At 46.0% G+C, this 15,225-nt stretch overlaps 1 protein-coding gene across 1 annotated transcript; it reads left to right on the top strand.

Annotated features, from left to right (window-relative positions):
- Positions 1 to 2,775: 2,775 nt before the first annotated feature.
- LOC308594456 (16 kDa beta-galactoside-binding lectin-like) lies at positions 2,776 to 9,037 on the top strand (the record flags this gene model as incomplete). Its single annotated transcript, XM_081207525.1, has 4 exons — positions 2,776 to 2,884; positions 4,371 to 4,450; positions 7,204 to 7,375; positions 8,873 to 9,037. The coding sequence occupies exons 1-4, from the start codon at positions 2,876 to 2,878 to the stop codon at positions 9,035 to 9,037; spliced, it is 426 nt and encodes a 141-aa protein (XP_081063651.1). The 5' UTR covers positions 2,776 to 2,875.
- Between the last annotated feature and the right edge of the window lie 6,188 nt (positions 9,038 to 15,225).

A 15,225-nucleotide genomic window follows, 5' to 3' on the forward strand; every position in this document is an offset into this window, starting at 1 on the left:
TGCATACAGAGAATTTAATTCTCCCAGCGCTTCCTCCTTCCTCAGTCTCACACTCCCAAAAAATCACTCTAGCTTGCCTCTCAAACGGCTCCCTTTCTCTTTGGTCTATTACCTCTCTGAATCTACCTTCATTTATCCTGATTATATGTCTTCAGAGATCAAAACATTCATGTGAATAATATTAATTGAGAACCATAAAAAATTAAAGATCTTTGAGAATGGGTGGGGGTGGGGGTGTCGAGGAAAAAAAGCCTTTGAGGGCCACATTCCACTGGTGAATTGGGGTTGGGGCCCAATATAGGTTGAGGAACAAATGGAAGTTTTTCCTTTATGGCTTCTGTGCGCACACAGGCAGAGCACTTTGCAACAGTAGACCCTACCCCAAAGCGACGGGTCAGGCCGTAGCTTAGACATGGAATGCCTGCTCTACATGCACAAGTTCCCTGGTCCAATTCTTGGCTCAATTCTCCGGGTAGGACTAGGAATGTCCCTCATCCGAAACCTTGGACAGGCTCTGCCAGTCAGTCAGGGCTGGATTTAGGTTTGATGAGGCCCTAAACTACTGAAGGTAATGGGGTCCTTTATATGGGGCAGCTGTCTACCAGCTCCACCTGGTACGCAGGCTGAGACCCTACCTGCCCATGGACTGTCTCACCAGAGTGGTGAATGCTCTAGGTATCTCTCACTTGGACTACTGCAATGCGCTCTACGTAGGGCTACCTTTGAAGGTGACCCGGAAACTACAACTAATCCAGAATGCGGCAGCTAGACTGGGAGCGGACGCCGTGACCACATAACACCAGTCTTGAAAGACCTACACTGGCTCCCAGTATGTTTCTGAGCACAATTCAAAGTGTTGGTGCTCACCTTTAAAGCCCTAAACAGCCTCGGTCCAGTATACCTGAAGGAGCATCTCCACCTCCATTGTTCTGCCCGGACACTGAGGTCCAGCGCCGAGGGCCTTCTGGCAGTTCCATCTCTGCAAGAAGCAAAGCTACAGGGAACCAGGCAGAGGGCCTTCTCGGTGGTGGCGCCTGCCCTGTGGAACGCCCTCCCATTAGATGTCAAAGAGATAAACAACTACCTGACATTTAGAAAACACCTGAAGGCAGCCCTGTTCAGGGAAGCTTTTAATGTGTGACATTTTGATGTATTTTTAATTTTTGTTGGAAGCCGTCCAGAGTGGCTGGGGAAACCCAGCCAGAGGGGTGGGGTACAAACAAACAAACAAATAAAATGTCCAACTGTCCTTTGTCAACAACCAATTATCACTGTTTTTTGTATTGAATATATGCTATATGGTAATTTATGGACCTAACAGGTATCTAAAGCCATTTGCATATGCAGATTGTAGACACCTTATATATAGAAATGAGCAAACCCATGATATTTTAGGGAGCAGGCTAGTAGGTGGGGCCCATTACTTACATTATAGGAGCCTACACAACACAAAACACTGTTGCTGTATGTAGGTTTTATTTTATTTGTTTTTTATCTTCTATTTTGGAAATGTACATCCAGTTTCTTTTTCCTTAAAAAAAATGTTGGGCCCCCAAAAGAGTGGGGCCCTAGGTTATAGCTTATTTAGCTTATATGTAAATCCGGCACTGCAAATGGAGCCGTGCACTGTCTACTCAGAAGTAAGTCCCACTGTAATCAATGGAGCTTACTCCCAGGTAACTGGGTAAAGACTGGGTAGCTTTATACTGCAATCCTAAGCATTTTTACTCAGAACTAATTCCCACTGAGTTCAATAGGATTTACTCTTTGGTATGTTCCTGAGCATTCTCAGAGTTTCCATCATTTTTATTATTACTATTACTATATTCCACCTACTCTCCCTGACAGCGACTCAAGGCAGCTTTCAGCTAAAATTTGATTTCATTCCATTTATCTGCGGAAGCTGTTGTATACGATCCCTTCCCACATTTATTCCCTTCTTCACATTTATTCTTTACAGCACTCCTGCTAGGTTGGTTACCTGGAGTGCTTGTAAATGGTTCAAGGTGATGTAGATGTGTGTATTCAATCTATGTGTTTGGCGAGATCAAATGCAGGAGTAATAATAATAATAATAAATATTTATTTATACCCTGCCCATCTGGCTGGGTTTCCCGAGGGAGAAGAGGATGTCCCCATTTTCATCAGAGAAATTAGCTAAGGCTGTGTTTAAAATAGTGCTTTTGCGGGCCCATGAAGTTTGTTGGAATAAGCAACAGACTGCAATGTCCACTGTGCTGAGAGAATATCAGCCACCAAATGGTTATTGAACCTAAGAACAGAAAAGCCAAGTGGCCCTTCTACATTTTGTGCTTTGCTTTCTCTTTAAGCTTTCCTGCTTCTTTCTGCTGTATCCCAGAAATGCCCGCTGAAATTAAAAGTTTAAAGCAGAGAACCAGCTTCCAGCACTACCAATCAGGAGCACTTTGCTGCTGCAGGCCCATAAAAGCCATTTACATCTAAATCTAATTTAACTGGCTGGCCGGCCTTTGCTGCTTGTGCTGCTTTCCAAAATCCAAATCAAATCAAAGAAGCAATGACCAAATATTTCAAGGAGCCCAAGCCAGGAGGCTGCTGAGATCAATTGCACATTAAGAAGTAGCATCAGCTGTTTGAGTTTACGATTAGTGTTTCTATTCATTTGAAAGCCGCTAGCTTCCCACCCCATTGACTGATTTTTTCTCCTTGCATTTCCGCCAGTCTTCACTCAGAGGATAACCTTTTTGTCACGTGATGCAATTTCCCCAGATATTTAAGGGCAGCTGGGGAGTCTTTGCTGAAACCTTTTAAAAAGCAGCTGGGAAGTGGCTTGATTTATTGAATCTCAGAGAGAAGAAAGTATTGCTTACTTGCTGGACCCTAGCGAGATTGTATCATGGAGACGGTGAGTCCTGGGTTCTCTGTTGCTGCTGTAAGACTAGGAGATTGTTGGTATTGAGGTGCTAATACAAGCAACAGGCACTGAACAGCGCTGGAAACATATCAGCTTGGGAATGAGTTAACAGTTATCAGCTAGGAAACAATCTATGTGTGGCACTTCTAGCCTTCCCTGTCTTGTTGCTTCTGGTTTCTTACTAAATTCTTTTTTTTGTGTTTTGTCAGTGGGACTCTCCTCTTTTTTTGTTTGTTTGTTTTTTAAAATTTATTTAATCTTTTTTTGATGCAAACAACTGCAAAAGACACTACAACAAAAAACATAATAACAATAACAACACAATTTGACAGTTCAGATTTAAATACACCAATATACCTATGACTGCACCTTTTAAACAATATTTTCCCACCTCTCTCTCCTCCCCCCACTTCCCCCCACTATCCGCCTTATGGCTGAAATATTCATTCCAGATTTCTTCATATTTATCCATTCTTAATTTGCGTCGACATGCAATTCGTTCATATGTAGCTAATCTGTCCATATTCTCAAGCCAAGCCATGTGCTCAATGGAATCTTTTTCTCTCCTCTGTTAATGACGAGACCGTATTATCAAAATGCATGGTGATTTCCAGCATAAATGAAATGATGAGTCTCACCGAACTTACAAACAGTGGTTTACCTGTGGGAGAAGCATGTATAATGTGATTTTAGGGGATGGTGGTGTGCAAATGTAGCTTTTCATGCTCAAACTGCCCAAGGCAGGTAGTTCCCTGTGAGGGGGCCCAGACTCTGAGCTTCTATTTTAAAAATAGAAATCTCTGGCCCACTGGAAGGAAAGTTATAGAGCAAAAGGTGGAGGTACCCTTCTAAGCAATTTCTGCAAGGTAATGTTAGCCTGGCTCCTGATGCCTTGCAGTGTTTTTAACCAGTGAGTGAAGTCATTTTTTAATTATTATGTCATAAAATTTATATACTGTCTGATTGTAGGAAACCTTAGTGTAGTTTACCCTACTCTGCCCCTCCTATGACAAATGAGATACAGTGGTACCTCTGGTTAAGGACTTAATTCGTTCCGGAGGTCCGTACTTAACCTGAAACTGTTCTTAACCTGAAGCATCACTTTAGCTAATGGGGCCTCCGGCTGCTGCTGCTGCTGCTGCGCCACTGGAGCCCGATTTCTGTTCTTATCCTGAAGCAAAGTTCTTAACCTGAAGCACTATTTCTGGGTTAGCAGAGTCTGTAACCTGAAGCGTATGTAACCTGAGGTACCACTGTATTACCTATGCTCTTGTCTATTTGTTTGTTGCTGACTGCATCCTTTGGTCCTGTCTTGTAGAAATTAGAAAGTCTTCTCCACCCATGACTCATGGGCTCAATTTGTTTCCTGGCCAAAGATTGTAACGGCACTAATTTCCCCTCTCCTTTCCTCTGTCTCTCCTAAATCTCACCATGCTATCTCTATGGTTGAAAACTTGTCTGGTTTCCCCTGCCGTAGAAGCTGATTGCTACCCACCTTCAACTTCTGCACGGAGACACGATTCTAGTGAACGGGAGGTGCTGGGAAGATGCCAAAAGGTAAGCTGAAAAGGTGGGAAGAGTGTTCCCAGGACTGCAGTGGTGAGGAACCTCAGCCTTGGGGCAAAATGCGGCCCTCCATCTCTCTGTCTCTGGCCCTCAGAACTGTCTCGGACTGCATATTTCCCTGGCCCTGCTCCACACCCTTCCTAAGTATTTTGGCCTGGCTGGAATGTGTCCTTGAACTCCGATATGCCTCTTGCTCGGATGGAGAGAGGAGTGACAATGTGTATAGAAATTATCTCACTGTAAAAGGTAAAAACTGCAACCAACGTTTGCCTCTGGCATGTTGCGTTGACCTGGAAAAGGTTAACCCCTCTCCCTGCTGTTCTAGTGTGCACATGAAATCCTCCTCCTTGCAATCTGAACTCATTGGTTTCATTCCCACTCTTTAGATCAGGCTTCCCCAACCTGCTGCCCTCCAGAACTGAAATCCCATCACCCCTGACTGCTGGATATGTTGGCTGGGGCTTGTCCCAAACATCTGAAGGGCACCAGGTTGCGGAAAGTTGCTCTTTAACCAACAAAATGCAGTTGGGGCGGCTGATCTGCCAGTCCTTCAAAACATGTGCAGCTTTTTTCTCTAGGTTCTGCTTACCCTGCTCGGTCCCTTAATAATAATAATAATTTATTGTTTATACCCCACCCATCTGGCTGGGCTTCCCCAGCCACTCTGGACGGCTTCCAACAAAATATTAAAATACAGTAATGCATCAAACATTAAAAGCTTCCCTAAACAGGGCTGCCTTCAGATGTCTTCTAAAAGTCTGGTAGTTGTTGTTCTCTTTGACATCTGGTGGGAGGGTGTTCCACAGGGCAGGTGCCACCACCAAGAAGGCCCCCTGCCTGGTTCACTGTAACTTGGCTTCTCGCAGCAAGGGAACCACCAGAAGGCCCTTGGCGCTGGGCCTCGGTGTCCAGGCAGAACAATGAGGGTAGAGACGCTCCTTCAGGTATACTGGGCTGAGGCCGTTTAGGGCTTTAAAAGTCAACACTTTGAATTGTGCTTGGAAGCGTACTGGAAGCCAATGTAGGTCTTTCACGACTGGTGTTATGTGGTCTCGGTGGCCGCCCCCAGTCACCAGTCTAGCTGCCGCATTCTGGATTAGTTGTAGTTTCCAGGTCACCTTCAAAGGTAGCCCCACATAGAGCACATTGCAGTAGTCCAAGCAAGAGATAACTAGAGCATGCACCACTCTGGCGAGGCATAGAATCATAGAATCATAGAATCATAGAGTTGGAAGAGACCACAAGGGCCATCGAGTCCAACCCCCTGCCAAGCAGGAAACACCATCAGAGCACTCCTGACATATGGTTGTCAAGCCTCTGCTTAAAGACCTCCAAAGTAGGAGACTCCACCACACTCCTTGGCAGCAAATTCCACTGTCAAACAGCTCTTACTGTCAGGAAGTTCTTCCTTATGTTTAGGTGGAATCTTCTTTCTTGTAGTTTGGATCCATTGCTCCGTGTCCGCTTCTCTGGAGCAGCAGAAAACAACCTTTCTCCCTCCTCTATGTGACATCCTTTTATATATTTGAACATGGCTATCATATCACCCCTTAACCTCCTCTTCTCCAGGCTAAACATGCCCCGCTCCCTTAGCTGTTCCTCATAAGGCATCGTTTCCAGGCCTTTGACCATTTTGGTTGCCCTCCTCTGGACACGTTCCAGTTTGTCAGTGTCCTTCTTGAACTGTGGTGCCCAGAACTGGACACAGTACTCCAGGCAGTTTGTGGGCAGGTAGGGTCTCAGCCTGCGTACCAGATGGAGCTGGTAGACAGCTGCCCTAGACACAACTTTCTGCAAGTTGTTAGCCCTCATCTGCAGTAGAGGGATAAGAATGCCAGCTTACATTGCAAGGTTGTTGTAAGTTCCTGCATTGCAGGGGGTTGGACTAGAATGATGATCCTTTGGGTCCCAACTCTGCAATTCTATAAGAAGCTATTTTAAGGGTGAATGTGGGGGTTGTGGGATTGGCATGAGTTAAGTAGCTTAAAAGCTACGCAGAAGGAAGGCACAACAAGCAGGGAGTGGGCGCTGTCTTGCCACCCCATCAATATACACCAGGGGTCAGCAAACTTTTTCAGCAGGAGGCCGGTCCACTGTCCCTCAGACTTTGTGGGGGGCCGTACTATATTTTGAGGGGGGGGGGAATGAACGAATTCCTATTCCCCACAAATAACCCAGAGATGCATTTTAAATAAAAGGACACATTATACTCATGTAAAAACACGCTGATACCCGGACCATCTGTGGGCTGGATTTTAGAAGGCGATTGGGCTGGATATGGCCCCCAGGCCTTAGTTTGCCTACCCAGGATATACATTCAGCTCCAGGCAGACAAAGACAGTGGTACCTCAGGTTAAGTACTTAATTCGCTCCGGAGGTCCGTTCTTAACCTGAAACTGTTCTTAACCTGAGGTACCACTTTAACTAATGGGGCCTCCTGCTGCCGCAGCGCTGCCAGCGTGTGATTTCTGTTCTCATCCTGAAGCAAAGTTCTTAACCCGAGGTAGTATTTCTGGGTTAGTGGAGTTTGTAACCTGAAGCATATTTAACCCAAGATACCACTGTATTCTCTGCAATCTAGAACTTTGCTTTATAGTTAAGAGTTCTCATGAAACCTAAATCTTTGGACTGAAGACGTCCTAGCTGCATAGCCCATATATCAATACCTGGTACTGGGGGCATGTATTAGTTGCTCTGCTGGTTTCACTCTGTATCCTTGCTTCGTATCTGTTATCCTCTCCAAGCTTTGTTGTGAATCTGGGCCAAGACTGTGAAAACGTCGTCCTTCACTTCAACCCTCGCTTTAACTACCGGACCGATGTGAACGTCATTGTCTGCAATTTCAAGAAGCTGGGGAAGTGGGGGAAAGAGGAGAGACTCAACTTCTTCCCTTTTGAGCAAGGCGGCAAAGTCAAGGTGAGGACTTGGCAGAAGTGGGGTGGGTGGCTGGGTGGGTGGTTTCTCTGCAAGTCCTGGTTCCATTATGGTGGAGGTACGCTGGGGGTGGTGAACTTGTGGTCCTCCAGGTGACATTGCGCTCCAAACTCCCATCAGCCCCAGCCAGCTTGCCCAGTGGTCAGGCACGATGGGGCCAGCAGTCCAACAGCACTTGGAGTGCCTAAATACAGAACACCTGGAACGCCACTGTGTGTCGTCTTCTCACCTTCCCAGCTGTTTTTTAGCCAAGCTGGTGTCTTCCAGGTGTGTTGTCTCAGGCTGATGGGACTTGTCATCCAGAAGATGAGGTTGATGTAAAGGTAAAGGTAAAGGGACCCCTGTCCATTAGGTTCAGTCGTGGCTGACTCTGGGGTTGTTGGAAAAGCAAGAAACAGAGCAAAACTTAAACTGGCAATTCCGTAGACCAGGACCATCCAATGCATATAAGTTATAGAAGGATTAGGGTAGACAAAAGGAAGTATTCACACAACACATGGTCAAACTATGGCATTCTATACCACCACTTTAGTAAAGGGACCCCTGACCATTAGGTCCAGTCGTGGCCGACTCTGGGGTTGCGGCGCTTATCTCGCTTTACTGGCCGAGGGAGCCGGCGTACAGCTTCTGGGTCATGTGGCCAGCATGACTAAGCCGCTTCTGGTGAACCAGAGCAGCGCACAGAAATGCCGTTTACCTTCCCGCCACAGCGGTACCTATTTATCTACTTGCACTTTGACGTGCTTTCGAAATTCTAGGTTGGCAGGAGCAGGGACCGAGCAATGGGAGCTCATCCCGTAGCGGGGATTCGAACTGCGGCCTTCTGATCGGCAAGTCCTAGGCTCTGTGGTTTAACCCACAGCGCCACCCGCGTCCCTGAGGTTGGTGTAGACTCTGCTAAACTCACAAGTTCACACCAAGTCAACCAACCCTCCTAGGTCATCCTGCCAGCTGCCCTAACAATACTTTGGCTATTATGGTCCCCTAATCTAGCTAGAGGGACGCAGGTGGCGCTGTGGTCTAAACCAGAACCATTCAAAAACCAAGATGCAGCTTCTGATTGGCTGCAGGGGCATCCTGCAGTCAATTGGAAACTGTGCCAGACGTTCGGCTTCCAAAAATTGTTCAGAAACCGGAACACTCACTCCCAGGTTTCGATCGTTTGGGAGCTGATTTGTTTGGCAGCCCAGGCGTTTCAGATCCAAGGTATGGCTGTACAGTCTTTTAATGTATTAACATGTAGAGTTAAGACAGGTCTGGCTCTTGGGCTTTGGAAGGGCACAAACTCGGCCACCATGAAGAGCCCTGGGGTCGAAGCAGCTCATGATGCCCTTGCACAAGACCTGGACACTGAATGGTCAAGTCGGAACGTCTCCAGAATGACTGCCATTCTGCCAGAAGTCTTCAAACACCATCGGGCTTTGTTATAAGTGTTTCGTGTCCAACGCCAATTGTGATTCCTCCTTCTGCTTCTTTCAGATCTCCTTCACCTTTCTTTCTTCAGAGATAAAAGTCTTGGCAGAGGGCCATGAATATACCTTCCCCAACCGTGTGGGCCTGGATGTCATCAGCTACATAGCAGTGCAAGGAGACATTAACCTCAGAGTCCTCAAACTTGTCACCCCTCGTCCTGTGGATCAATAAATTCAATTGTGTTATTCAAAGAAAGGCCGCATCACATGTTTTGATTTTAGAACGGGTATGGTGAACCGTTTTTCAGCTCGAGGGCCTCATTCTGTCCTAGACAACCTCCAGAGGGCTGCCACGTGGGAACAGTTGATTGGGTCAGAGGCCCAACACATGGGAATTTCACCTTTCAGGTTCTCTGCACACTCACCCCGCCTTTTTTGGTTTTCCATCCAGGCCACCAAGAGAAATGGTCAGATTTCAAGAACACATTGAAGGCAGGCAAAACTCATGGAATACAGAGTAATAATAAATTTATTATTATTATTATTTACTCCCTGCCCATCTGGCTGGGTTTCCCCAGCCACTCTGGGCGGCTTCCAACCGAATATTAGAAACACAATAGAGCATTAAACAATAAAAAATTCCCTAAACAGGGTTGCCTTCAGTTGTCTTTTAAAAGTGAGATAGTTGCTTATTTCCTTGACATCTAATGGGTTGGTGAGGGTTGTAGCCTGGGCATACTTCCAAGGGCCAGATAAGAAGGTCCTGGGGGCCACATTTGGCTCCCTGTCCTGAGGGTCCCCACCTGTATTTTATAACATCTTTTGGATTATGCTCTTCTGCTTTTGGTTGACAGCAAAGAGGAAGCCATGATCCCCTCTGCCGGGGTTTCCTGAGTCATTGACCTCAAACATTTCTCTCTCTTGGGGGCCGTCTTGATAGCCCCCCCCCTTTGTACGAAGCAGCATCAAAGGTTGTCCTCATCTGAAGTGGGAGGGGTGGTGTGTTTACTGTGCAAAACTGCATCAAACATACAAAACGGGATTCAGCCGCAGTTTTTTGGGATTCTTTGTTGTCCTCTTCAGTTAGCTAAGGCTTGCATGTGATGGCACATGCGAACTTAGATGTTCTTCTGTGACTTTCTGCTTGAACTGTGGCAGTTCAGTATAAATGGGAGGGTGTCTTAAATATAATTCAATTTGGTTTTACAAATGCTTTTGAGAGAAGCGAGGCCAAGATGCTGCTGTTGCTTTCTCTTTTCTCTAGAGTCAAAGAAGCCTACTCTTAGTTCCTTTTGCTCCCCTAAAATGCAGTTTACAAGGTGGGTTCTTGTTTTCCGAAACATAAATGCTAATAACTAATGCTGAGTGTGCCACCTATTGGCTGAAGCAAGTTGCAGGTCTTATTAAAGGACTTAAATATCAACAACCTCAGATATGCAGATGACACAACCTTGATGGCAGAAAGTGAGGAGGAATTAAAGAACCTTTTAATGAGGGTGAAAGAGGAGAGCGCAAAATATGGTCTGAAGCTCAACATCCAAAAAACGAAGATCATGGCCACTGGTCCAATCACCTCCTGGCAAATAGAAGGGGAAGAAATGGAGGCAGTGGGAGATTTTACTTTCTTGGACTCCATGATCACTGCAGATGGTGACAGCAGCCACGAAATTAAAAGACGCCTGCTTCTTGGGAGAAAAGCAATGACAAACCTAGACAGCACCTTAAAAAGTAGAGACATTACCTTGCCAACAAAGGTCCGTATAGTAAAAGCTATGGTTTTCCCAGTAGTGATGTATGGAAGTGAGAGCTGGACCATAAAGAAGGCTGATCGCCAAAGAATTGATGCTTTTGAATTATGGTGCTGGAGAAGACTCTTGAGAGTCCCATGGACTACAAGAAGATCAAACGTATCCATTCTGAAGGAACTCAGCCCTGAGTGCTCACTGGAAGGACAGATCGTGAAGCTGAGGCTCCAATACTTTGGCCACCTCATGAGAAGAGAAGACTCCCTGGAAAAGACCCTGATGTTGGGAAAGATGGAGGGCACAAGGAGAAGGAGACGACAGAGGACGAGATGGTTGGACAGTGTTGTCGAAGCTACCAGCATGAGTTTGACCAAACTGTGGGAGGCAGTGGAAGACAGAAGTGCCTTGCGTGCTCTGGTCCATGGGCTCACAAAGAGTCAAAAACAATTAAATGACTAAACAACAACAACAAAGTTTTTATATTTTTGCTTCAGGTCTACCTATGGCCTTTCCTCAGTGGCTTTGGAGATGGGGTGCTCTTTGGATCTGGAAAACAGTTGATGTGGGAGATCTAAACAACCCTCGCTTCCAGCACCACCTCCCTGGGGAGTTTTTAAGTAAAAAATAAAGTAGTGGGGAGGAGTTCATTTGAAGGCTTACCAATAATAATATACCCCACCCATCTGACCAGGTTGCCTCAGCCACTCTGGGCAGCTTCCAGCCCTTTAGGGACCACCTCTCCTGGTATGCCCTGCAGAGGACCTTAAGGTCCATGAATAACCATAGTTTAGAGGTCCCGGGCCCTAAGGAAGTCAGACTATCCTCCACCAGGGCCAGGGCCTTTTCAGTGATGGCTCCGACCTGGTGGAATGCTCTGTCCCATGAGACCAGGGCCCTTCAGGATTTAACCTCATTCCGTCGGGCCTGTAAGACAGAGCTATTCCACCCGGCCTTTAATTTGAATTTAGCCTGATCTTTTATTTCCCTTCCCTTCTCTTCCCTCCCCCTCCCCTTTTATGAAGATCACCTGCTCTGAGACCCCACAGCTAATTCTCCCCTGGCCTCCTCGCTGGCCCAAGTAGGACCAATTCAGCCAGCTAGCCCTGGGGATTAAACGTAAATGTAAAGGGACCCCTGACCATTAGGTCCAGTTGTGGCCGACTCTGGGATTGCGGCGCTCATCTCGCTTTATTGGCCGAGGGAGCCGGCGTACAGCTTCCGGGTCATGTGGCCAGCATGACTAAGCTGCTTCTGGCGAACCAGAACTACTAGGTGGGCAGGAGCAGGGACCGAGCAACGGGAGCTCACCCCGTCACGGGGATTCGAACCGCCGACCTTCTGATAGGCAAGTCCTAGGCTCTGTGGTTTAACCCACAGCGCCACCCGCGTCTCCTGCCCTGGGGATTATCTAATGCTTATTTCCCCTAAATTGATTTTTGAATTTTATTGTTATTCATGTTTTTATACTGTATTTTATGCTGCTTTTATAATTGTGTTTTAAATTTGTTGTTAGCCGCCTGAGCCCGGTTTTTGAACTGGGAAGGGTGGGGTATAAATAAAAAATTATTAGTATTGTTATAAAAAACATAACATTGTAGAATTGTTGGAAGGAATCCTGAGTGTCATCAAGTCCAACCACCTGCAATGCAGGGATCTTTTTTCCCAACGTGGGGCTTGACTGAGAGTCTCATGCTCTCCTGACTGAGCTCACTATATGCATCTAGGGCACAATTCTTTCCTTGAATAAATGTTGCTAAATGTGTTTAGAGGCAGATATTCTGTCAAGTGGAGGCCGCCAGATCCACTGCGAAATTAAAATGCTTAGAAACATCCTTTGGAATAGTGAGTTGACAGGCTGGGCTTTAGAAGTGAGTGCAGGACAGAGAATGGGGCAAATAAAATAATGTTACACCTGGTGGAGAAGAGCCATCATCAGCAATGTGGAATAAGAGACAGGCAGAGCTGTCCCGAGACATTTTGGCACCTGAGGGGAATTATAAAATGGTGTCCCCCTGCCCTGCCAGGGAAGAAGAGGGTGAGTGAAGATCTACATCAGGATCAAGGGGGGAAATAATTACATGGATCCCACCTTCATCGTCAGTGAAATATATGCGGAGTCCTGCAGTGATTTCATGTTCTTTATTGCAGCTTGTAAAACAGTGATTGAATTTCCCCCAAAACCTCAGGTCTTTATATACATTATTTACACAATGAGTCCCATCTGATTGGCTGATTCTGCTTCCCTCCTGGAGCCTGATTGGTCTTTTCCTCCGGCCCAATCAGTTGTTGCATTCTATGATCCTACCAGCCTAATAGGCTGATTAACTTCTTCCTGGAGCCTGATTGGTCTTTTCCTGCAAGCCAATCAGTTTTTGCATTCTAGCAGTGGCATAGCGTGGGTTGTCAGCACCCGGGGCAAGGCAAGTAATTTGCGCCCCCTAACCCGTGGATTTGCACCCCCTAACCCGTGGATTTGCGCCCCCTAACCCTAACCCCCAGATGTTGCGCCCGGTGCGGCCGGCCCCCCCTGCACCCCCCACGCTACGCCACTGCATTCTAGGATCCTACTTGCCTATTGTTCTAGGATCCAAGGTTAGTACATAACAGGGAACAAGGGTGAGAAGGGACATGCAGTGCCTCCTATTTGCCAAGAGGTTGCTGTAGATGTGGCATGGAGGGGTCTGCCAAGGAGGTGGCAGTTCCAGCCTCCAAGGAGTGTTGTTGTTGTCGTCGTCTTTGGCAATTCCTCGTAGCCAAGTAAGATTGTCTTCCATGAACACGGTCTTAACAGTGATTCCGTAAGTGACTGTGGAGGCCAGTATTGGATCCACATGTCCTTCCACAGTGGGGACACAGGTTTCCGGGTGGGAAATAAAAACACGCTGATTCCCGGACTGTCCGTGGGCTAAATTTGGAAGGCAAATGGGATTGATCCGTCCCCCAGGCCTTAGTTTACCTACCCATGGGTTAAATAGAAGAAGAAGAGAAAGTGGACGTAAGCTTGCAGGTACATTCCTCTTCCTGTGTGTTGAATTCCCAAGGGGGTGATAATGTTCCAAAGATTGCCAAAAGATTCCAGCAAAGGCAGGGCAGAACTCTTCCTGGGAAACAATCCGTTCCTTCTCTGAAGGTGCTTTGTTGCTGCAAGGTCTTTTATTCCACAAACAACTGCTTCTTTGACTCTGCCCAGATATGCTTGCTTTTCCTGAACCGTTAAAAGATCACTTTGCCATTTTTGCCATTTTTTCAGAGTCTCTGGAGGCATCATTAAAGGGATGTTTATTAATTCAATTATCGAAAAGCCTGCCGGTTTAAGATAAGAAGGCAACAGCATGTTGACTCAAGTTCCGCGAAGATGGAAATCTGGAAGCTCAGACCTGTGCCTTAACAGATGTGTCTTGTGATCAGCAATGATGTTGTGCAATGTAATTAATTGTGCTTGCTTACAATTTGCCCTCATTTGGGGCAAATTTGGGCATAGGCACCCCCAGTTATTATTTTTAAACTTATTTTAGATATTGGGGGTTTACTTACATGCCATTTTCAGTGCCTTGCAGATAGAGTTGAGCTTTGGGCTGGACAGGAATCAATGCAGTCCTTCACAGAATACTCTTAGATGCAATGGGTGCATGATTTATGGTGTCCCAGAGCTAATTTGGGGGGTTACATCCTGATTTTCTTACTTGTTATTCTCATTTGAGGTTCTTCGCAAGTGTTACACAAGCACAACAACCTTGATCAGAGAACGTTGGTCCAGTAGGGGTGGGCGAGTCTGTCAAATTTGGTTTCTTTCCTTTTTACAGTGTCCGGTTAGATTTCCACAGCAAACTACCTTGAAAAAATATCCCCATGAAAATTCAACAGTATATCTGTGCGAATTTCTCACAATGCGCACACTTTTGTATGCAGATTTTTAACGTACAGATTTTTGCATGAAGGTTTCCCTAATACCATGCATTTTTATGTTACGGTCACAATATATGCATTTCTGTACTGGAGAACTGCATCACAAAATTTGGAGAAATGCAAAGCTTTCAAGATTCTTGTGTTTCAGTTCATGTATTAGTTTGAGAAGTGAGAATTAGGTAGTTTCTGTCTTAAATGCAAACAGAATCTAATTTACCACCCAGAGTGGCTTGCGGCAACCCAATCAGATGAGTGGGATACAATTAAAACAACAACAAACCCCTTTGCTTGTCTCCAAAGGGACAGAGACTTCCAACCACAGAGACATACAATATGGGGTATACCAAAGCATTCCTGAACTTTAGAGTTCAGGAACATATAGACTTTTTAAAGCTTTCTGGTTAAGCTGCGCTTCCAACTTTTGCACAAATCTTTGTGAACCAGGAGCGTTGACCACGCAAGGCTACTTTTGGGTCCTGCCCTACCTCACCGAAAGCCAATAAAAGTGATTTGCATCTAAGTCTTTCCAGTGTCTTATGCTGCCTGCTTTTCTGCTGGCATCCAAAACCCAGATCAAACAATGAACAAATGTTTCAGCAAATGCCAGCCAGGAGGTTGCTGGCATTGATTGCACGCAGAAATAGTGTCAGCCGCTTGTGTTTGTTATCAATGTTCCCATTCATCTGAAACAGGTTAGAGGTTTGGTTTTTTTGCCCATTGACTCTGATTTCCCCCAAGCTTGAATTTCTGGATATCTGAGCAGACCCTC

The sequence above is a fragment of the Podarcis bocagei genome (assembly GCF_964188305.1).
Source record: "Podarcis bocagei genome assembly, chromosome: 9".
In the NCBI taxonomy this organism is placed as follows: Eukaryota; Metazoa; Chordata; class Lepidosauria; order Squamata; family Lacertidae; genus Podarcis; species Podarcis bocagei.